Source organism: Xenia sp. Carnegie-2017, unplaced genomic scaffold, assembly GCF_021976095.1.
Source record: "Xenia sp. Carnegie-2017 unplaced genomic scaffold, XeniaSp_v1 HiC_scaffold_6, whole genome shotgun sequence".
In the NCBI taxonomy this organism is placed as follows: Eukaryota; Metazoa; Cnidaria; class Anthozoa; order Malacalcyonacea; family Xeniidae; genus Xenia; species Xenia sp. Carnegie-2017.
The window spans coordinates 18,250,016-18,272,683 of record NW_025813526.1 but is presented as its reverse complement, the minus strand read 5'-3'; the positions used below and the strand labels follow the sequence as shown (position 1 = coordinate 18,272,683).

The 22,668-nt window shown below is 33.4% G+C and overlaps 4 protein-coding genes across 7 annotated transcripts in view; 1 reads left to right on the top strand and 3 right to left on the bottom strand.

Moving 5' to 3' along the window:
* LOC124458236 (5'-methylthioadenosine/S-adenosylhomocysteine nucleosidase-like) overlaps positions 1 to 22,668 on the top strand; it is a 76,274-nt gene that overhangs the window by 28,974 nt on the left and 24,632 nt on the right. The gene's annotated exons all lie outside the window — the stretch shown is intronic.
* On the bottom strand, positions 411 to 5,064 carry LOC124458235 (metalloreductase STEAP4-like). The gene is made up of 5 exons (XM_047008283.1): positions 4,913 to 5,064; positions 3,373 to 3,846; positions 2,752 to 2,954; positions 1,526 to 1,829; positions 411 to 1,216 (listed from the first exon to the last, which is right to left on the bottom strand). The coding sequence occupies exons 2-5, from the start codon at positions 3,689 to 3,691 to the stop codon at positions 663 to 665; spliced, it is 1,380 nt and encodes a 459-aa protein (XP_046864239.1). The 5' UTR covers positions 3,692 to 3,846; positions 4,913 to 5,064; the 3' UTR covers positions 411 to 662.
* On the bottom strand, positions 8,275 to 14,352 carry LOC124458233 (metalloreductase STEAP4-like). 3 transcript variants are annotated; one of them, XM_047008281.1, is made up of 5 exons: positions 14,069 to 14,352; positions 11,491 to 11,818; positions 10,864 to 11,066; positions 9,386 to 9,689; positions 8,275 to 9,027 (listed from the first exon to the last, which is right to left on the bottom strand). In XM_047008281.1, exons 2-5 carry the CDS (start codon positions 11,807 to 11,809, stop codon positions 8,465 to 8,467), a joined length of 1,389 nt encoding a protein of 462 aa, XP_046864237.1. In that variant the 5' UTR covers positions 11,810 to 11,818; positions 14,069 to 14,352; the 3' UTR covers positions 8,275 to 8,464. The 3 variants fall into 3 exon arrangements, with proteins under 3 accessions (XP_046864237.1, XP_046864236.1, XP_046864238.1); XM_047008280.1 differs by lacking the exon at positions 14,069 to 14,352 and adding an exon at positions 13,841 to 13,997; XM_047008282.1 differs by lacking the exons at positions 8,275 to 9,027; positions 14,069 to 14,352 and adding an exon at positions 13,841 to 13,997 and having other exon boundaries at positions 9,264 to 9,689.
* LOC124458237 lies at positions 17,369 to 19,431 on the bottom strand. Of its 2 annotated transcripts, XM_047008288.1 has the most exons (3): positions 19,217 to 19,431; positions 18,649 to 18,981; positions 17,369 to 18,252 (listed from the first exon to the last, which is right to left on the bottom strand). In XM_047008288.1, the coding sequence occupies exons 1-3, from the start codon at positions 19,316 to 19,318 to the stop codon at positions 17,635 to 17,637; spliced, it is 1,053 nt and encodes a 350-aa protein (XP_046864244.1). In that variant the 5' UTR covers positions 19,319 to 19,431; the 3' UTR covers positions 17,369 to 17,634. The 2 variants fall into 2 exon arrangements, with proteins under 2 accessions (XP_046864244.1, XP_046864245.1); XM_047008289.1 differs by lacking the exon at positions 18,649 to 18,981 and having other exon boundaries at positions 19,217 to 19,429.

Sequence of the window (22,668 nt, the reverse complement as noted above, 5' to 3'; positions counted from 1 at the left end):
AACCTATACCTCTGTTTTGAGGTTGATGCCTAAAGTTATTTCTATATCATTAAGTAGGAGTTCAAATCTGTATGGGTGTTAGGATTCATATATTAAGTGATGATGGCTGGAATAAAGTCGAAGTAAACCGAGAATCTGTCCATACGCAGTTTAGAGATTTGACTGACTCCAATAGCTCAACAGGTAGAGCGGCGGACTAGTATTGCGAGTTCAAATAAGTCACATGTTTTTCATGTAAAACCGTGTTAGGATTAATATATTAAGTAGGGAGTAGAAGGTACATCGATAAGGAACATGTTTTTCAAACTTTTTGAGATGATGATGCCAACAACATAGAAAGTGTTCAATAATTGAAATCATTGTAAGTATTTTCAAAATCTAACATGAAAAACCAGATGACATTGTAACAGTTTTTGCTTGAATTATTTCCTTGCCCCTTTATTGTTATGAATATAGTTAGTTATAGTTTATCTTCAAGCAATACTTGATTACATGAAACCATTATCAATTGTAAAATCGTTAATATTTGTAAAATATGGTCAGATCATTTTCTTCGATAACAAAACTCATTTGACAAAGTAAGATTATAATAAATCATGCGTATGTGATTGTATTACCTTTAAATAAAAAAAATTGTAAAGAAAGTGATGATTTTGTAATGTTCAGGTTACGTAAGTTGCTTTCTCCCATCCCGAGCGGATTTTCTTCACACGATTATCGAGATATGGAATGAGAAGGACAATCTTCAATATGACAACAAAACAGCCAATTCCTACAACCCAGACCGTAGGGTAATATAAAACCTCTGTACCCCATGTTTGAAATGCTGTGTAGTAGTAGATTATAAAATGAAGAAGAGAAAATATCAGAGAAAAATAACCAAGACCAGATTGAACAAAATTCCACTCTCTCCAACTCATGCGATTGAGGACAGTAGGAAGTGACGTGATACCCAAAATAGACAACGCTGACAGTCCCAGGACTCCAAGGGTCAAGAACGCTTCTCCTTGTGCAGTCATTCTTCCATAAAGGGAAATTGTTACGTTGTTGACGTGAATAGATTTATCTTGATAAACAAGAGGGGAATATTTAGGACCCCAATAAAGTGTTGACATACAACCGTGCATTGCAGCCAGTAACAATGCCAGCAAACCAAGTTGTTTACGAGATTTCATCCAAATGTCAAGCCATTTTGGAAAACGACGATATTTGGTACCTATGAAAATGAAAAATTATAGAAGATATTTATTGTTTTGAAGAAAAATGAACTGTAAATTTAAACTTCAAGGAAGAAAAAGCGTTTGGTTTTGTGTTTATTTACTTAAAGTTCTGCAGTGTCGTCCTTACTACCGAGGGAAATGGTGCTCAAGACAATGATATTTACATATTAATAAAACCATTACATTTCGTTTTCAACTAATGGTGTTAAGGTCAGTTTACATTTTAAATCTTTTTGTAGTTTTATTGAAAATTGATTTTTCTTTGACCAATAGATGCCAAATCATTCGATCTTATCATGTCTTACCGTACACCAACTGGAAGATAGCCGCAATGCATCCTGGGAGATAAACCATGTCTAAAAGTCCAATAACAGTGAATGCATTGAGTAAACTGATGTCTCTGAGAGGAAAATTAGTGAACGACATTTTTAAAATAACTCGCTTAAGGACATAGTATAACCACATAACAAGATACAAAATTCCAAACATCATCAATGCTGAACGCCAACTAGGAAATAGCTCCAGTGGCTTATTTTCGATAGCTTGGGCGAGCTGTAGTGATCCTTGATCAAAAGGGGTGAGATGCATCGTTCGAGATATTTGCATAACCTGAAAAAAAGGAAAACTTTGCCTCTTAGCCATATCCGAAATCAGTAGCAGGTAACAACGTTTAAATATTCAAAGATCATGCAAAATATTTTGATTTTATGGAAATCATAGTTATAGCCACGAAATCCTCATTACTCTGAGTGTGAGCTGGTGAAAGTCTAAATAATTTGGGTCAAATCAAGCTATGGCAAGTAAGACTACGCCCTGTCACGTCATGTATTACAATATGAGAGAAGTACAAACAGTGAGCTTCACATAAATACTTCAGGGAAGTTTAATGTACAAACAAACAAAGGCAAAGTTTCTTAAACAGCCAAACCAAAAAATACTGACTTAGTTTAAAGGCTCCAATTTTACATGCATTTATTAAGTTCACCCAGATACTTAGTAAGTATCTCCTACTAGTTTTTCAACAGTATAAGTGTATTAAATAGAGTCTTAAATAATCAACTCTAAGGACTTAAAGAAAAGAATAAACACTCGTTTTAGCAGTTTTATTAAATCTTGTTAACAAACTAGTTCATATGTGATATGCTTCCCATATTTTGTAAAGCTTTTGAGATACTAGTTGCTCTAGGGTTGCCTTTTAACTGTAGAGCCTAAGTTTATAAAAGCGCAAATATAGTAGTATGCATTCGTGTTTGTCTAAAGAAGGAATCAAAACATTGCTACGTTTGACCAATGAATAGAAGATATTAATGGATTAAAAAAAATCATTAATTTTATTGTGAAAACGAAAACATTCAAAGTTTGTAAAATGAATGATAATTTCGCTGTTTAGCTAATGTGTAGTTTGGGGGCCTGGCTATAAAAGATATTATTTCGCATAATTACTCAAAAGATAGTGATTAAAAAATCGTAACATGTAAAATAAAGCAACTTGCTAAAAATTGAAAATCATAAATTTATACGTTCATCCGACCTTTTCTTTTGCTTCAGCATTATCTCCGCAAATGTAAACAATCCGGCTTCCTCCATAAATATCTTGTTCGAGTGCCCATGCAGATATCACATTGAAGCCTTTCACAACGTGAGCTTTAGGTAGTAGACTTGATAAGTACTCAGCATTAGATAGCTCGTTGAAAGAGGTCTGGGTTCGATTGCTAACGTCAACAACAATCTTTCCTTTAAAAGACAAAAAAATAAGAATTGGCAATTCAATAAGATATTTAGTTTATCTTTATGCAACTGATTTAATTACGTAGTGAATAACTTTTTCTGTGCATGGTATTAGTTGAAGAGATTTATACATCACCTTAATACTTAAACAATATTTTTAAGTATGTCTATATATTGATATCCTCATTTGTAGAATATGTTGTAATTTAGTCGATTTTATTCTCAGTATTGAAAATCAAGGTGTTACAAATACGCCTTAGACAGTCTAACTTAAATTGACAGTTAATGAAGGCTGTTACAAGACATGAATATTTGAGGGTTTCTAGATAAATGTATGTTTAGGCTCATTATTCAAATATCCTGAAAACAGCAATTCATCTAAACTTTTCCTTTCTTAGTTAAAAAAAAACAACTAAACACAAACCATTTAGTTGGCTCCCCAATGATGTGGATAAACTGTCATATCCATGTAAAGGAATGGCAAGAAAAATGATGTCAGAGTGTTCCAAAGCATCGTTCAAGGATACAATATTAAACGGTAAAAGATGCAACAACCCTCGACATTTCTCAGGATTTCGACTTCCCATAACGACGTGATAACCAGCCGTTGAGAGTCGTTTTGTTAGGGCACGACCAAAGTCTCCTGTACCCAAAACAGTTAACTTCTCTTGTGTTTTATTCTCAGCCAGCAAGTTTGCTCCCATTTCAATATCTTGTTTGCAGCCAAATCTAATTTTCTCCATGTTTTATATTTTTTCAAAAAAGTACGAGCCTGTTTAAAATTGCTGTACAATAATATCCACCAGTCGCCAAATATGAAAACTGATCGACTGAGTTACTCATCGACCGATTTACTCATCGACCGACCGTTTGACCAACTGACTATCGATACTTTGAACTAAAAAGCGATATTTTGTAGTGACGTACATAACGTGCGTATATTATTCATCTAGATTTGTGTATTAGCAATAGAGGAAATAGCCAATCCTACACTTACTCAAACGCGCTACTTAAACTTACGCACTTTACTTTATAATTACGTAAAACTACTCAAATTTCAAGTACACAATCCGCCTTGTAATAACTGCACCTTGTTTAGCCAAATATATAAAAAGCTTGTAAATAAATTGTAAAAGATAGAACACTCACGACTGTTGTAAATAACTTCTTCGCTAGTGAATAAAATAATCACAAAATTTAATAGCGTTCTAGTATATTGAACTCACGTTCGGAGCTCATACGAAAGACTTATATGTAACGCTAAAATTTTATCAATCGCATTTGTTAAACTTTAAATCTGCCTAGTCTGGTCGAGTATTGCTTTTATAAGTTCATTCGAAAGAAATAAGTTTTTTTTCCATATGGGGCTTATACGTAACAAGACATACTTATTGTTATCTATAATGAGCATTAAATCGTAATTTAAGACCTGCAAGGACAAGAAGAAGACATGCACAGGAATTTAATGTAGTATAGGCAGTATTCTGTGCTTAGCTATCGCGCAGTTCCGCTGCCATAGGGAGGGTAGTAAGTTTATATAAATAAATCTATAGAGTTTTAAAGATAGAGCCCGACCGATGGCAGCGGTATGGTTTTTCAAAATTTGACCGAAATTTTACGTATAAACTTGGCCTTATAGACATTTCACACCGTTTGTCACTATTTGAAACTGGCTGCTATTTGTTAATAGAAATCATACTGTGATTAAAAACGTTCTTAACAAATATACTGTGTTCACATAATTGACAACCACGTAATATCAATAAGGAAGATTGTAAGGGACGACCAGTCTTGTAAGTGTATTTAGCTATATTTTTTAATAGTTTCTAAATGCAATTACTGAAAGCTGTGTATTGAACTTATAATCATTATTTTACCTTAGTGTACAACAAGACTTAAGTAGCTTGAAAGGCATTGTAAGAAAACAATTACTTAATGTTTCGAAATATGTAGGACATATTTACCTTGGATACGACGAATAACAACAGGTATCCAAGCAGTTTTGACACTTTCCAAACCAGCTTCTAGTTTATGAGATTGAAAACACCCTTGTAGCATTCAAACTTTAACAAGGTATAAAAGCAGTATTATGATTGCATCGTGTTGTGAAATTTTGCTGCGTCATACAAATATTTTGCTATCCTGCTGTGACCTATTACAAAGATTTTGCAATTGATTTCGAAATAATTCATGTTTATATTTCTATGCAGCGGTTTCCAGTAGAAATCAATCCTCATTTAGCAACTATAAATTCCATTTGAATCACCACAGCTGAATAGAGTAACTATCTAAAATGTTTACTCATTGGCTTTGCTTCCCGAAAGTTTAATCATTACATGTACATTTGAGAAAATAAGCATTGTCAAATTATTCATTCCTTTAGAACTTGTAATTTGGCAAATCTTCATATGCTACCGCATTTTTTTTATTTATTCAAAATCACACACAAAAAACCCAGTCTCAACTACAAAAGCTGTCATTCTATAACCCACTCAACAAGTGATTGACGCATACAAAGTATACTCCTTAAAATCTTTCTCCTCGCAAAGTTATACTCCGCAAGTCCCGAGCTTGGAGCAGTAATTTTGAGATGATAAGAGCAACATACGAATCCTTTCATCTGTGTAAATAGCTATGCCGGTCGCAAGCCAGGGACCTTCGGAGTAAAACTTCACAAGGAGGAGTGAAAGACTTTTTTTGTATATTTTAGTCAACACGCGTTTCGTCATCTGGTTTTGACAGATGCATGAGTGCACTCAAGTTTGTTGTTTTGGGGGCGAATGCAAGAAGATTTTGAAAAACAATGCATGTTATAAAAGTCTTTAATGAAAACAATGCACGAGTCTGATCTCGAGACACGGGTGTGAGAATAATCGTTAATCGTACAGACAGTAAATATACTTTCAAATGACTTGCACTTGACAAAGCTGATACCCAAAGTCCGAAAATAACTGACCTTGATGGCTGACCAGTTAAGTCAACAAGGATTGTATGTGTGTAGCATGAACAGAGTATGTGAATAGAATAATAGTATAATTTTATAGGACAGTATGTAAATTCTATATTTAGAGACTGGTTGCAAGGTTTGGGAACATTGCCGTTGCTCGGTACATCCACTTCAAGTTGTAAACACATTTCGTTTAGGATCATAATTCATAAGCTATGGATAGATTATATAAGTTAAACTGGCTTCCACTTTTCTTTGCGCACGATTGGCAAGTTTCTTTTACCTAGCAATAATATGCTTAATAATTGCATGAGTTGTATCCAAATAAATCTTGAAATAATACTGATATTTGTTATGACTGTACTACACTTAAGCCCCGTCCACACGTGTCCGGATATATTTATATCCGTAAAGTTTTTGTTGCGTCCACACATAGCTTGATATTATCCGGATTTACTATAGTTCCCAAGACTTCTCGCTGTTTGTTCCCCGCACATATTTTGAAATTGTTGCAAATTTGCGGTAAATTGGTGAGCAATTTTGAATTCGGTTGGTGTTTGCAAACGTTGTTCGGCTTTTGTTTGAATATATATGTCATAATTGTGACAGAAATCGAAATAAAATGAAAAGAGCAAGACGGACTCCTTCATTTGGACTGATGATGAGGTTGAACTCTTACTGAAAGTCACACTAGAATTTAAAACATCCAACGCTATGTAGAAAGTCGATTGGAATCGATCCGAAGCAAATTCGACGACATTTTAAACGCGCTAAAATAGTTGCTAGGCAATCTTGGTAAAAAATATCCGAGTTTACCGTCCACACGCATCGAAATTGTTTGCGGATAAGAAAATGTTAAACTTTAAAGAGCGGAATCAAAGTTTCCGGATAACCCGCTCAAAAATCCGTATACGTGTGGACGGGACCTTAGAGCCAGGGTCTATAAGATACACTTTCTCTGTTGCAATAGAAATACCTCATTATCGTTGCGTAAAATCCTTATTTATAGGCAAAGTGTGTTTGTTCTATATATCCAAAAGGAATATTAATATACATAAGTTAAACACTAATCACTATCAAAAACATAGCTTTTCATTAATACCAAGCATCACTAACCATTCAAGATTTACTTGGATACAACTCTTTTAATGGTAATTAGCACTTAGTTGCTTGAGAAAAGCAAATTTATAATCGTGAGAAAGTGCAAGTTCACATACAATATAAAGCAAATTCCGAAAAAGCAAGACATCTTGAGATTGCAAAATATGCATAAAAACAAGACGAGAAGTGAACTGTAAATTTTCGACTTTAATTCAAAGTCATCCTTAGACAGAATATTTAAAACCATACATACACTTATATATTTAAAACGCATGAAATAAATAAACGGAAGTAAGCAATAGAATTTAAATAGTGTGATATTTACAAAGGCAGAGTTAGAAGAGGTCAAAAGGATGAATTGAAACTGCCGAGCCGACTGGTAGAATGAGTGTATTGTAATTTAAAGACGAGTTGTAATTCTTTGCTAGCCATAAGTCCCGTGTTGAGAAAAGGTTTGTTGTGTTTGATGAGAATTGCGTCAAGAAAAGCAAGAATGTGGTAGTTGTTAGATTTGGTTGAGTGAAATATTTTATAGTTGTTAAATACAAGGTTTTCTATAGGACAGGGAGTTCTGGGAGGTAGAGTGAGATCATTGAGTTGTGAGAACTTGTTTTGTAGAGTCGCCAGGAATCGAGCGTTTTCGCACTAAGAGAAATGCTGGCCAACTGCACAAGAAGAGAGTCTGGTTGCATGTTCTCTGAGCTGTACAGACAGGCATCTTTGTGTCATGCCGATGTAGGTTTTACCACAGCCAGGGGCTAATTGGAGGTTAATTGGATTAGTCAAGAGAGCGCTACACAAAGATCAGTAGAAGTTGCCTTAGATGGAACGAGCTAGAAGATATTTTAATGGATGTTGAAATAACACTGAACAACAAACCTCTCTGCTACATGGAAGACGATGTCCAGATGCCCCTTCTAACACCTATTTCTATGCTGTTTGTTGGAACAAATGTTTCACCATGAGCTTTAACCCCGTCGTAAAGAAGCAGCTTTCTTTCTCGTTTATTGCTGGTTGGATTTCACTTTTCAACAGTTTTTGTTCTTAAAAAATGTTTCTACTGTTTCAAATTTCATCGACTGGATAGTTAAACTGTTTTCCAAATGTTTTTCCTTCGAATCACATTCGTAAATTTTTGTTTTGTTTATTTTGCGTTTTGCAGTTTGCTTTACGAAATTTGTTTAAATTTAAATGTAATATTACGCGTTTTGGACGGGGATCAATCACGGGAAAGCAATGGACTGGCAAAGATGTTTCAGAGCCAATGAAAGCATGCCATTTAACAGGTAGTGACGCTTCTCATATAATAAAACATCTCATTATTTCGACAATTTACGTGCTATAATGTTTGAAATTTAATCAATGTTTATTGCTAACAGTTTCTATCAAATGATCATATGATGAATTTAACGCTCGACAATTGCATAACATGCAACTATTCTTTCACTATTCTCGCATTAAGTAAGTTCTATATTATTGCTTCGTGTAACGTTTTGTAAGCCCATCCCGAGCGGACTTTCTTCACCCGACTATTCAAACATGGAATGAGCAGAATAATCTTCAATATGACAGTGACAAAGCCGATGATTACAACCCACACAGTTGGATAATAAAACACCTCAGCTTCCCATGCATGATATGTTTTGTAGTAGTACACTGTAAAATGAAGAAGAGAAAATATCAAAGAAAAGTAACCCAGACCAGATTGAACAAAATTCCACTCTCTCCAACTCATGCGATTGAGGACAGTAGGAAGTGACGTGATACCCAAAATAGACAACGCTGACAGTCCCAGGACTCCAAGGGTCAAGAAAGCTTCTCCTTGTGCAGTCATTCTTCCATAAAGGGAAATTGTTACGTTGTTGATGTGAATAGATTTATCTTGATAAAGACGAGATATATATTCAGGACCCCAATAAAGTGTTGACATACAAGCATGCATTGCAGCCAGTAACAATGCCAGCAAGCCAAGTTGTTTACGAGATTTCATCCAAATGTCAAGCCACTTTGGAAAACGACGATATTTGGTACCTTGGAAAAGGAAATTCCACGTGGGAACAAATTCATTTGTGTTTAAAGAATAGAAGCCGTAAATCTTAAATTCATGAAGTTAATACTAAACTGTTTTCAGTTTGTGCATCTGTTTTCGATGCAGTGAAAACAGTAGTTGAACCCCAAAATAAAAGACATGAATGTTTGCAATAATGCCCGAGAAAAATACGCTAGAATATGGAGATTTGTGCAAAAATCAAAAATAAAAACCGTAGTTTATGATAAAAGTGATCATCTGTAAATCAAATGTATTCCGTTAACTTTGTAGCCATGGCTATTGACTACTGTTTGCTTTATGGCAATATGTAAATACAAAATCTTTCAAGTCAAGTCTTACCGTATACCAAATGTAGAATGGCGGCAATGCATCCTGGGAGATAAACCATATCCAAAAGTCCAACTACAGTGAATGCATTAATAATACTGATCTCTCTCAGAGGAAAATTGGTAAACGGAACCTTTCGAATTAGATACATAAGAATGAAGAAAAACCACATAACGAAGTACAAAAATCCAAAAATAACCATTGCTGGACGCCAACTAGGAAATAGCTCCATTGGCTTTTTCTCGATAGCTTGGGAGACCTTAAGTGAGCCTTGATCAAGGGGTGTAAAGTGCATTCTTCGAGATATTTGCATAATCTAAAGAAAGAAAACATTTTGCTTTGAGTCATATATGATTTGAGTAATTTTCCACATTAACTTCATATAAAATGGACTACTTTTAAATGCTTCATGAGCATTTTAATTTTGATGGAAAAATAACATTCTGATTGTCAGAGTTGAATCGTCATTAACTAAGATGTGAAATTTTTGAAAGGCATTGCTGAATGCAAAAAGTCATCGCAAAAAATCATTGTTTTTACAAATGACAAGGAGCCAAAGCATTTGTTCAGCGACAATGGCGGACCGGGCAGGGGCTATGTCAAGGACCTGAATACGAGTTTAAATGCATTTCATTTTTCTCCTAAGAATATTTGTTAATTCATGCTAAATTGACAATTCACCAGAGATGGTGCATGGTAATTTTCTCAGTAAATAATAAACTAATACAATTCTTTTCTCCGTTGACCACCCCTAAAATTTAACCTTCTAAACACGTTAAGAACTTCAAAAAGATTATTTATTTTTGTTTTTGGAAGTTAGAATACAAGGAAGGCCTTCTTTTAAGGACATTTGTCCAGGATTGTGGAAATGGCACATATACCGTGTTATTCGTGATGGTCGTTTTACAAAACAAGAGTTGAGATTACATCAAGGAAATTAAGTGCAAACAAACTGTTAAATAGGTCCTTTACTAGTTTGACAAGATAACTGCCATATCACAATTTTTAGATTTGACCGCAGAGGGTTTTAGGTCAGTGTTAGCAATGCAATCGTATATACGAACTCACATATCATTTCTCTACTCTCGGCCTCGTTAAGCATTACAGTTAGCTATGAATGATCTCAATCTTTGCAGCAAAAAGTGGCAGCTTTATGTGGCAGACATTTGGACTGGATAACAAGTCAGCTGATCGCGAAATTATTTATGACCTTCAGCATTTATGGTGATACTTGATGTCATTATTCTTGTCATCATGTACCGTACGAGTACTATGATGTACTAATTAACTTTATTGGGAAAACGAAAACATTCAAAGTTTGTAAAATGATTAATAATTTCGCTGTTCAGCTAATGTGTAGTTTGGGGGCCTGGCTATAGAGAATCTTATTTCGCATAGTTGCTCAAAAGATAGTGATTAAAAAATCGAAACATGTAAAATAAAGCAACTTGCTAAAAATTGAAAATGATAAATTTATACGTTCATCCGACCTTTTCTTTTGCTTCAGCATTATCTCCGCAAATGTAAACAGTCCGACTTCCACCATAAATATCTTGTTCCAGTGCCCATGCAGATATCACATTGAAGCCTTTCACAACGTGAGCTTTAGGTAGTAGACTTGATAAGTACTCAGCATTAGATAGCTCTTTGAAAGAGGTCTGGGTACGATTGCTTACGTCAACAACAATCTTTCCTTTAAAAGACAAATAAATAAGAATTGGCATTTTCAATAAGATATTTATTTTAGCTTTATGCAACTGATTTAATTACGTAGTGAATAACTTTTTATGTACAAGGTATTAGTTGAAGAGATTTATATATCGCCTTAAAATGTAAAAAAAATAATTTTAAGTAAGTCTATATATGTCGATCTGCTCATCTTGAAAATATGTTTTAATTTAGCCGATTTTATTGTCAGTATTGAAAATCAAAGTGTTACAAATACGTCTTAGATAGTCTACCTTAAATTGACAGTTAAGGAAGGCTGTTACAAGACATGAACATTTAAGGGTTTCTAGGCAACTCTATCTTTAGGCTCATTATTCAAATATCCTAAAAACAGCAATTCATCTAAACTTTTTATTTCTTAGTTGAAAAAAAACCAACTAAACACAAACCATTTAGTTGGCTCCCCAATGATGTCAATAAACTGTCATATCCATGTAAAGGAATGGCAAGAAAAATGATGTCAGAGTGTTCCAAAGCATCGTTCAAGGATACAATATTAAACGGTAAAAGATGCAACAACCCTCGACATTTCTCAGGATTTCGACTTCCCATAACGACGTGATAACCAGCCGTTGAGAGTCGTTTTGTTAGTGCACGACCAAAGTCTCCTGTACCTATGACAGTCAATTTCTCTCGTGGCTTTCTTTCTGGCAGTACGTTTGTTGCCATTTCAATATCTTCTTTTGAAACGAATCTTACATTTTCCATGTTTGATGTCTATTTGAAAAAAATTAAACAATCTCAATAGTTGAACTGTCCAACAACATACATCATTTGTTAATCATAAGTCTTAAGATTTATTTACAATGACCCTATGAAAGACACATTGTAAAGCAATCTCGTTTTACCTAAAAAAAATAGAGAATTTAGTGCATCAGCAGTTTGTGACAATATGATTTTTACTCCATGACTGTACAACAATTTTCATGCACAGTATTTGTGGCGAAAGCGATCTTTAACTGTTTTACTTTTGTCATGGTGATGTGAATAAGGCCTGTTTTATACGTCTTATTGTACATGCGTCGAATGCATTAGCGACAAAGGAAAATCAGATAAAATTCCTCATTATCTTTTATTTTGAATGCATTTGACTCATGTAAAATGCACGTATAAAACAGGATTAAGACGGTCAATAGAAAAGTAGGCAAAATCCTCAATTCTATAAGGAAGACCAGATATTGAAACCCTTGAGCAATGGCCAATAATATAGCTATCAAAATGTTGCCTTTTAGGGCGTTCATAAGAGAAACAAATTGAGGATGTACAAAATTAGCAAAAGGAACAGCGCCAAATGGGGGGGGGGGTTCCTTAGATTAGGTATTTGCCAACATTAACACATTTTAGCATCATTTAATATGGAAAGCCCTTGCAGCCAAAAGGGTATTGAGTTTGAAAGAGGGTACCGAGTCGCAAATTTCCTACAGAGAATCACGTGCAATATGGTCGAGTTTTGAAAGATGAAAAACACTGTTCTGAGAAATTTTACTACACAGAAAATTTTAACAAAAAAATAAATTATCCAGAATATTTCAACAAAAAATAACCTATTGGGAATATTTCAATAAAATATTTAGTCCACAATGAAGATTAGGCATGTATGTCTTATTGACCATCATAGTCATTTTACCCCAAAACAATGGAGATTTCTTCTAGTAAATAAAGAGTATAATTACTTGTCCAGCAATAAAGTGTATAATTACTTATCCAAGACAATTTACTGAAGCTTGGCATTTTGCTTGGATTAACTCATTTAATAAAAGTTGGTTTATGATCGTTACATAAGAATAAACATGTTTATTTCTTGTTCAACATGATGCAGTTTGATAACTTTAAATATAGTTTTTGCACATTTATAATGTTATGAAGACAAGATAACACATAGGTATAAAAATATGAATGTAATTCACATGTGTACAGATGTTGCCATGAACAATAGACATATGTCACAGAGATGTTTTTTGAACAATAATTCATATATGAACTAAACAAATTTTCATTATATTTGTATGTCTACAAATTAATGAAACATTTAAATTAATCCAGGAAAGTATGTGTACAAGCAATTTATGTTTTTTAAGATGTTTAAGGATTGTTGAATCTGTAAAGCAATCACAATGAATTTGTTCTATTGCAAAAAGATGAATAAGATGTCTGCAATTTCTAGGCTAGTTATAATAATTAACAAATGCAGAATTGTGTAGGAAAATATTCACATGTGCTAATAAGGAGTTGTTTCGTGAACTTCAGTCTATCAGTCTACAGCCTTCGACTAGTTATAAAAGAGTTTAAGGGGATGTAACACAATAAATACATAAATAGAGAAGGGGAAATGAAGTAATGACATAATAGTCAGGTTATACATAGTGTGTTCTTAAAATAATTTTTTACTGTGTTGGAAGTGGTTTTGAATTATTGGCTGCTTTGGTTAATCAAGCACAATATGAAATTCTTACAGAAAAAATAGGAAATTCTTTTAACAAAACACAACAACTAACATGTATATTGTATCATATTACTTTATAACTATTACTAACTTCTTTGTATATATATTTATAGTGTTACATGTTATAACAATTATCAACAAGCAATAGCGATTTGTGTTTAATGAGACAATCCTATAAAACAATATCCCCCAATCATTGTATAAAAGTAAGAGTATCTGTTATGATAAATGTCCCGCAAGTAAAGTATCTATTATGATAAATGTCCTGCAAAATAAAATCTCGAATCTACACATTCCTGATTTTCGTGCGTATTAATAATATGTTTGATGAAGGCGTCTTTGGACAACGATTTCAGTATCTTTGGCTTTATGTACGTCTTATTTATAAATGTTTTTACTCAAGGCTGTCGTTAGAACTTACAACAATCACCTGAACCGTCAGGTATAAAGCGACTTGTGACACAGTGTAGGAACAAGTTAAGTATGACATTCTAGATAAACAGGATGTTTAAAATTGAACTTACCTCTGAAACGATCAATTACCGCCACAGCAGGTATTCAAACACTTTCAAACTCCTTATTCTCGAGCCTAATTTATATTTGAGGTCGTAAACAAGCTTCGAAAATTTGAAAAGGTGTAAACTTGACAACTTGATGACTGTTCTTGTATTAACGCTCAATCATAACAATACCGTCATATTATGAGAGCCGTCATCGCTAATTCACTATGGTAAGTTGTAAAACATGGGTCTGGAGTCCGAACTCTTGGAATCCTGGAATCTGGAGTCTTGGAATCCTGCAATCTGGAATCTACTTGTTTTAAATAATATAGTAGTATTTTATTTTTGAGCTATAATAACGGTGCAATTTGCAATTTGAACATATAAGTTTGTCGATTTTACATGGTATCTGCTGAGGAAAAAATGTTAAACTAGAAGTTACTATCGCAAAGGGAAGTGTTGCTCCTCCTTAGAAATAAGCAATAGAAATTAAATAGTGTGACATTTACAAAGGCAGAGTTGGAAGAGGTGTAGTATTTCAAAGGATGAATTGAAGCTTGACCCGACTGGTAGAATGAGTGTGTTATAAGTTAAGAAAATAGTAAGAAGAAAAGCCTTTGAAAAAGACTTTGCTAGCAAAGAGTTACCACTCTCTTCTTAACTTATAACACACTCATTCTACCAGTCGGGTCGGCAGTTTCAGCAGCGGTGCTAATTTAATTTTTCTCACCACGCGTTGGGGCGGTGCTTGTTCAAACAATTACGGTAACCACGACTTGCTTTTGACACGTTATTCAACATAATTATATAGGGAATTAATTGTGTTTTGAGCTAATGGGTCGTGTTTTTTGTTACTTTTTTCTAATCACGTCTTGAAAAATATATTTATTTGCAAAGATTTTGTGTTTATTGCAAACAATGTTTGATAGTAAGCGCTTCGCTCCATGATTGCAAGTGATCGAAAATACTTTCTTTTTCCTGTTCATGGACTTTATAGTTTGACACATATGGCTAAGTGAGTAAATCGAGCGATGTATAAGCAATACAAATAATACCAAATTGGACGTATTACCAGACAGTAGATTGTATTATACACATGAGTTTCCACTTTTTAAGCCAACCTGCTTTTGAATAATATTTTGACTTTTAGAAGTTACCATTTTATGAAAGTTTGTGAAAAGTGAGAAATTTTGTTTATATAATCAACGAATTGAGCTCATATTTTGTTACGCTTGATTTAATAGAAAACAACAGGCAATGTAATACAAGTCAAATTTTTGAGTAGTAATGTTTCTAGATATTTCTCAGAATAGCAACATTTTCACAGGATAATGTCACCGACGATTCTTTACTTATTGCATATAGTTTCTGCTTGATCTTTGTACGCAGACAGACGCTTCACAGTTCAAATATATATGCGCTTGTAATCATTGTCATATTGACGTTACACACATTACAATTTCACCGTAAACATTCGATCAATAAGCAAAGAAATGAGCAAACTTAACAGCTTAACGAAAAAATTCCCTTATTCCCTAAACTCCCCCAAATTTAAGGCACATTTAGGTTTCCCACACTCCAAATTTGCTCTGAGTAATTCGACAGAACGAAAAGAAAATTTAAGGAAAACAACATTGCGATATTTCCCGAAGAAGTAACGAACACACTAAACGGCCATCTTCGTCATAACTCCTAAGACCGAATATCTCCGAGGTTAACAACAGACAAACTGCGCATGCGCATCGGCTACCCACAAAAATTAAACAGACGTTACAAAAGGTTCTACGTACTTTGTTGTGATTGGGCGCTCCCAATTAAACCGTAAAAATACCTCCTAGAAAATGATATCGTCAGACATCCAAGAATCGAGATTTCACCTCTATATAGTTCAGGCGAAGGACTGGGCAGAGGCATGCCAAGAATAGTGTGATGACACGCTGGAAGCAATTAGCGATAATAGCATAACAAAAATGCGAGGATCTCGAAAATACTTTCAGTATAAGAGCAAAATTATACGCACCATGTATGTTATATGAACGAATTTGGTGAGTTGTTTTAGTTCATATGCCTGAACTTGTGCTATTGCCAACCATATATTACTTATCACTAACAACCATCATTGTCAAGTGACTTCCTAGTATAAATCATGAAAATATTATAAGGTCAAAAGAAATTTCATATCCCAAATGAATAAAAATTTAAAAACATTTTATAACATAATGGTTCAAAATTTTATAATATAATGGTTCAATCGTGCCCAGATGATTTCTTCGATAATTTGCGACTAAGTGAGCTAATTGCCACAAATGTAGTGCAACTACATATAGTTACTCATTGCTATCACTATGAACAATTAATCGAGAGTAACGCGCACGATCTAGCGCATGCGCAGATGATTTCTCTTATAAATTGTTAATAAGCATGTTATTTACTTCAAAACCGATTCTAGGAGATATAATTGGTCGTTTCCATTACCATGACCTTGGGAATTCAACTGCGCATGCTTTAATAAATCAAATGCGCATGCGAAGATGATTTATCCGAAACTTTGCGACTGAGTGAGCTAATTATTGTATAATCAATACTAGTACATACAGTTGGTCGTTCTTCATTAATTTTTGACCGAGCGAGCTCTGAAATTGCTGCTTGTATAAGCGCTTAGAAATTTTTCAATAATATATTTTTAGCACGCTCTTTGCCTTCTTAGGCTTGTGTTGACAAATGCATACCAAGTTCATCATCACTTTGTTATGCCACTCGTACTATTCGTAACAATGTTAGATGTGTTTTTATTCTCTCTATAACTTTGTGTCTGCATATTTTGTGCATAAACTATGCTCCAATATTTATAAAATGTATTATAATTCGTGGATTGATGTAGACGAAACACTTGAAAATAAAACTTTCAATGGTAAAACAAAATCAAGCATGAGAGAGGAGAAAAAAAGACGCCATGTTGAAGATAGCTTTATGAAATGAAACCTAGTAGAAGCACCTAAAGTACGCTCGAGAATTTTGCATGAGGACTCGTGAACCCTTGAAAACACAAATGATTCCAAGCATGTTGACGACGATAAAAGCTCTAGTCAGAACGAGGTTCCGATACAAAAACAATCTAAAAATAGGGAGTCTTCTGAAGATATATTCAAAAGGAATATCAATTAATCACATATACAGTTTTGAAGGTCGTGGGCTTACGTGGTATATAGTAGTGGGAACTTTTCATGATGTTGATGAAGATATGTAAAAATAACTACCAGCGTTTTCACTTTAGGGAAGAAAAGATTTGCAAAACGATTTGAAGTGTACTCTGCAAACTTTGTATATACGGCGAATTTTTCTAAATGTTTCTTATCTTTATGCACATAAAGTTATGCGCACACAAACACATTTTCACAACAATTTTCGCGACATTATTACTTTATATAAAGGCATGTGTTCATAACTACGATGTTAGTTGCCTGGCTTAGGTAAATGCATAATATATATATAATAAATTAAAACAAAGGCGCACGGTATGTTCTAGTTGGAATTGACAGATTTGTCGTTTTTTAATTATTTTAGAGGACTTCAATGATTTACAAAGTATCTCATATATACCCTTTTCCAATTAGGTTTGCAATTTTGCTCTTCAACGGCTCGTAGTTTTTAGCATTACCAGCAGAGAGATTTTTTAAACTATAAACTTGCCATCCATTTCCTCTATTGGTCAAACAACACATAATGATGGCTTGAGAATAGGCAGCATTATTCATTTTGTCGTCACAAAGCTGTTTGTTTGGAAACTTTGCATCATAAAAACGAAGGCTTGGATTTGGATACTTCGAGATATTTGGCGAGTTCCATGCACTCAAAGTAAATACAAGCTTGTTAACATGAAATGGTATTGATTTGATGGACACATCTATGGTGTGATGGCCTTGTCTCTGGGCATCATTCATTACATCACCAGAATGCTTGACTGCTGGACATGACTGACTTGTTGTGTGACCATAGTCCACCACCTCTATAAACTTTGAGCCACTGTAAAGTAACACAGAAGCATCAAGGTAATCAGGACCACTAGCTGGATATCCCCAAAATAAATCAAATATGACATGATCCAATTCATCTGGGATTGCATACAATAAAACAAGCAGATAAATTGTGCTGTTCGGTTGAACATGGTAGTTTGTTAACTTGAGCATTTCTCCGTTTTTTCCTCTTGGCTAAAAAGAAAAACAGTTTTCGAAAGGGAACATTGAGCACAATTTCAAATTGATTAGCTTTGGAAAGTAAAAAAGTGAAACGTGCTTTTTCAGTAATTATAAAGATCATGAAGAGAGAAAAGGGGAAACTAAACAAGCATTTCTTGATGATTTATCCCAAGTATTTGAAACATTATATTAAGTTTAGCGACTTGGCGCGCTTGCAGGAAATTTTTTTTTAAATTTACCAAAATATTGTTTCAAGGGAAAACTGAAATACCATCATGTCAATGTTTCTAGTGAGTGATATTTTATTGTCGAATAATGTACACGTTTAATGTAATATCTAAGGAGAGCTTGTCACGTGCCTGACATGGCTTTGCATTTAAATAATCTATTAAATATATTGGAAATTACCTTCAACTCAATCTCGTTATAACACAGGGATTGCCTGTTGCACGGAATTTTGAATTCTTTCTCAACAATACCTTTTAAACTCAAAATGGTCTGACGAGGTTTATATAAAAGAGTCATGCACTCCCCAGAAAGTGTGGTTACAACAATATGGGCTTCTGATTCACAAGTTGTGTTCAAGGGCTGAAAGGCTGTGTTGACGTTTTCATCAGCACTAACGGTGGGGAAAAGAACATCTAATGCCTGGATGTATTGTTTGTAGTGCATATTGTCTTTCGTAACTTGGACATCACATTGTGAACATTTACTATGATTTTGCACCGAAGCTGTCACACACTACAAGAGAAATCAGTGTCAAAAAATATGCATGGACGCTTATGGAAATTTAAAAGTAAAGAAATTTGTTTAAGACAAGAACATCATTTACTTTCCTATAAGCTTAAAGTTGCTTAACAGTTGTATGGCTAATATTTAGCCGATGCTGAAGTTAAATCTCTAATATTTTTTATGATTTCGAGGACACTGCGTGTATTCCTCCACAATTAGACACTTTACATCAAAAGGTACTTACCCGTAGACAATGTAGCAGTGGATGTTCAATGCATTCTTTAGTAAGATGTTTGTAAGGAAACTCTTCCGACAATTTGTCTTCGAGACAAAGGTGGCAAATCATAACTGCTAATTCACTGTCCGGTTTAAAAAATACTGAAATTATGTTTACCCTAGTTGCAATGTGTGTAAAGTCGGTATGTTTCGCTTCCGCGAAAATACGAAATACTAGGAAATGATGTGTTCAGTATAATTATCTGATAATAGACATGGAATCGTACAGGTGAAGTTAATTGCAAGCCAAATCCTTTTATATGCAACAATAACTTGATTTTACTATGCGTTGACAAAATATTTTCAGAATATATTAAAGAAATATATGACGGAATAATATTTATGGAAACATTTTTGCAATGAACATGAATTAAATGATTTCCGCGAAGCATTTCTAAGTTAAAGTAAAGTTACGTATAAAAGCAAAATTATTTATATCACATGGGTTTGTTTGAATTAGCTTTCGCTATGCAATCGAAAAAGTATACTGTTATTGAAGCATGAAAATACACTGTAAAGATGTTTTGAAAATAAGGTTTGTAGTCCCATCGTTGCTTTACATTTTGAGATACATAACATTAAATTTATTCAACACGATATTTAAAAGAAACGTTTATGAACTAATACCATATCGAGGTTATTTAGCTAAAACTTGATATTTTACAAAATCAACCTCTTTCTTTCATTATTGATGAGACACAAAACTGTTAGCCATTTGTACTTATTATCAGAAATCTTCATTTACATGAACACAAGTACTATCTGATGTTTACTTTAGAAAAATTAGCCAACTTTAGAATCGCTATTAAACATTAGATGAATTTAAGAGTGGTTGATTTTCCCTTAAACAAGTATAAGAAACTTTATGTTTAGCTTTTATTATATTGTCTTAATTAATGAGTATAAAATTACTAAAGTAGAGATAAGTTGGCAAATGTAGTGCATAAATCATCCATGAATAGTTTTCCATCTATGGACGTCTGTAAATCTAGGAGTGCATGTAAAATGACAAGCGTCAACTAGTAGCTTCTTCACTGAGTACATGTTCTAAATGCATGTATATTTTGATGAACATTGCCATCAATGTTGTGAAATTGCACATTTATTAAATTGAATAGTGCTATACAAAATAACTTTTGAATCTTGGGAAGTCAAAACAGAACACTTGTATTTTTTTTTCTTGAAAGATCAATTTTGTCTTATTACAACACTTGTTAAGTATTCTTCCTTTTGTATTCCACTGTCTGACTTGTCCAAAATAATGAAGATAGTGAGTAATTTGCTGTTAAAATTGTCATAAACAGGGAAAAGATGATGCATCAATTAAGAAGGGTCAATATCATATCCTGTTATAATCTTGTTGGGTTTAAAGAATATCATTAATTAATGAATATCATCCCACTTTTGAACTACCTACCAGCATAAACTTATGCACTACACCAAAAACCAATTACTTTATTCTTCTTTAAAGTCCTCAATTGTCAAAATGTCCGTTTATAAGCCTATGGAGTTTTGGTATCTCACCAGCAACAGAATTTATATTAATATGTTAATATTCTCAAAAAGTTGTGAATTTAACTCTTCTTTCTTTCTTTAACTCTTTAACAACTTTTATATGCTTATTACATTTGCATTTTCAAATTCATTATCTAACCTTCATCCTTAGCATTCTTTAAATTGCTCATGATCAGTTATCTTAGATTAGTGTCCTAAAATAAGGTCAAAATAATTTATTTTTTCGTGTTTTAAAATGATTTTAATCAAGCACTTGGCTTTGCTTTGAAACGTCAATTTAAGAGTACAGAGAACAAATGATTACATAGAATAGGAAGTTAATTGAAGTAGAAACTTAGAATACTTCATGTTAAGGAGCCATAGATTGATTGCTAATGATCTGGTTTAAGAAAAGCATATACCTGCTTTAATCAAAACAAAGCCAAAATATCTTGTTATGCTTTCCTCAGACTAAAGAAACATTAAAAGTCCTGTTAATCAAGTTTCAGAACATTGGGAGATAAACACATAAAGCCATTATCATTGACTCATAATGTGGAAAAGCAACTGTTAATTCAGTTAGCAAAAGTGTTTTGATTGATTCTCATGTACAACTTTTAAATCAAAACTAACGTCGATATTTTAAGCTATCGGAATCATTTTGATGTCAAATGTTAGTCTGATTCACGTATCATGATTTTATGCAAGCAACTGAATGATTATATGCAGTTTATAAAAAGTCAGTAAGGAAATTATAAAGGAGAAAGTAATGACTTTATTGGCATTTTATAATTGATAATTATATATGCAACAAATACCGTTGGTTGAGCTTGGTTTAAGTGATTGAATTAAATAACACGATACCAGTTTTCAATTGTTTTGAAAAAGTACACAGTACCAACTAATGTTTTTATGAATTTTGAAAAGCAGTTCATAGATTTTTCATGGAGTGTGTCATCTGTCGAACTTCGTGTTACCTGCAGTTTATCGTAGAAAACAAATTGTGACAAATTTAATCCTTTTAATATATCACTACAATAACTATTTTATTATGTAATAAATATTGTTGACAAAAATATTTTCAGAAATATTAAAGCAATATATTTGTGCGTACAAATATTTTGTAAAAGCCATGAATTTAAGCAATTTCATTAAGCAATGATCTATGAAGAACACTTGGATTTACGACAGTATTTTAAGTATTTCTGGGAAGTTAAAGGCGAAAGTTACAATATAAACCTGAATTTATCCCTGATAAAAACATTAAACACTATGAAGCAGTTTGCATTTGTGGAAGGTTATAGTTTTCATGCAAACGTTGCTTTGTAGCTACTTCGTCTTGATAGAATGAAGAAAAATGTCAAGATCTTGTTATTGAGCTAATGACTTTCAATTTTTGAAACAAGAGCAACTTGTTTTCTGTTAAAATGGGAATTTTTTCGGTTTTTAAAAACCAATTGATTACATTAAACAGCTGTCTGATGAGTTATACATACGCATATGACGAGCGTCTATTCTTATCACTGACGTCATACTTGTATTTTTACTGACCAAAAACGGTTAAATATAAGTTAAATTTACTTGTTTCAAGTTTGAAAAAAGATCTGGGTTACAAAAGCTCGTGTTCTTTAAGCAAATCACTTGAAAACTAGTGAACGTGTTTGGCGTGTGAACTAAGGTAAATCAACATTCAACTATTAATTTTACTTAATTTGATCGGTAGCTAGTCAAACTATTGCAGAAAACGCAACTAAACATTACATTGTTACAGTGGGCCTGATTATGACAACTATATTTAGATGAACATACGTTTGTCCATACGCATGCAAGTGACCTTGTCTAAATGTGTTTTATGCTTTGTCAGTTTGTAGGGCGTAAAATAAGTGTGTAAAAGAAGCAAAATTAATTGATATAAAAAAGGAACAA

Bases quoted from the DNA above. Each gene is read 5' to 3' on its own strand.
- LOC124458235 (XM_047008283.1), bottom strand. From the start codon at position 3,691: ATGGAGAAAATTAGATTTGGCTGCAAACAAGATATTGAAATGGGAGCA. The intron at 2,955-3,372 runs GTTTGTGTTTAG...TGTCTTTTAAAG, and splicing joins ATTGGGGAGCCAACTAAATG to GAAAGATTGTTGTTGACGTT. The intron at 1,217-1,525 runs GTAAGACATGAT...TCATTTTCATAG, and splicing joins TATCTTCCAGTTGGTGTACG to GTACCAAATATCGTCGTTTT.
- LOC124458233 (XM_047008281.1), bottom strand. From the start codon at position 11,809: ATGGAAAATGTAAGATTCGTTTCAAAAGAAGATATTGAAATGGCAACA. The intron at 11,067-11,490 runs GTTTGTGTTTAG...TGTCTTTTAAAG, and splicing joins ATTGGGGAGCCAACTAAATG to GAAAGATTGTTGTTGACGTA. The intron at 9,028-9,385 runs GTAAGACTTGAC...TCCTTTTCCAAG, and splicing joins CATTCTACATTTGGTATACG to GTACCAAATATCGTCGTTTT.
- LOC124458237 (XM_047008288.1), bottom strand. From the start codon at position 19,318: ATGATTTGCCACCTTTGTCTCGAAGACAAATTGTCGGAAGAGTTTCCT. The intron at 18,982-19,216 runs GTAAGTACCTTT...TTTCTCTTGTAG, and splicing joins CACTGCTACATTGTCTACGG to TGTGTGACAGCTTCGGTGCA. The intron at 18,253-18,648 runs GTAATTTCCAAT...TTTTCTTTTTAG, and splicing joins ATAACGAGATTGAGTTGAAG to CCAAGAGGAAAAAACGGAGA.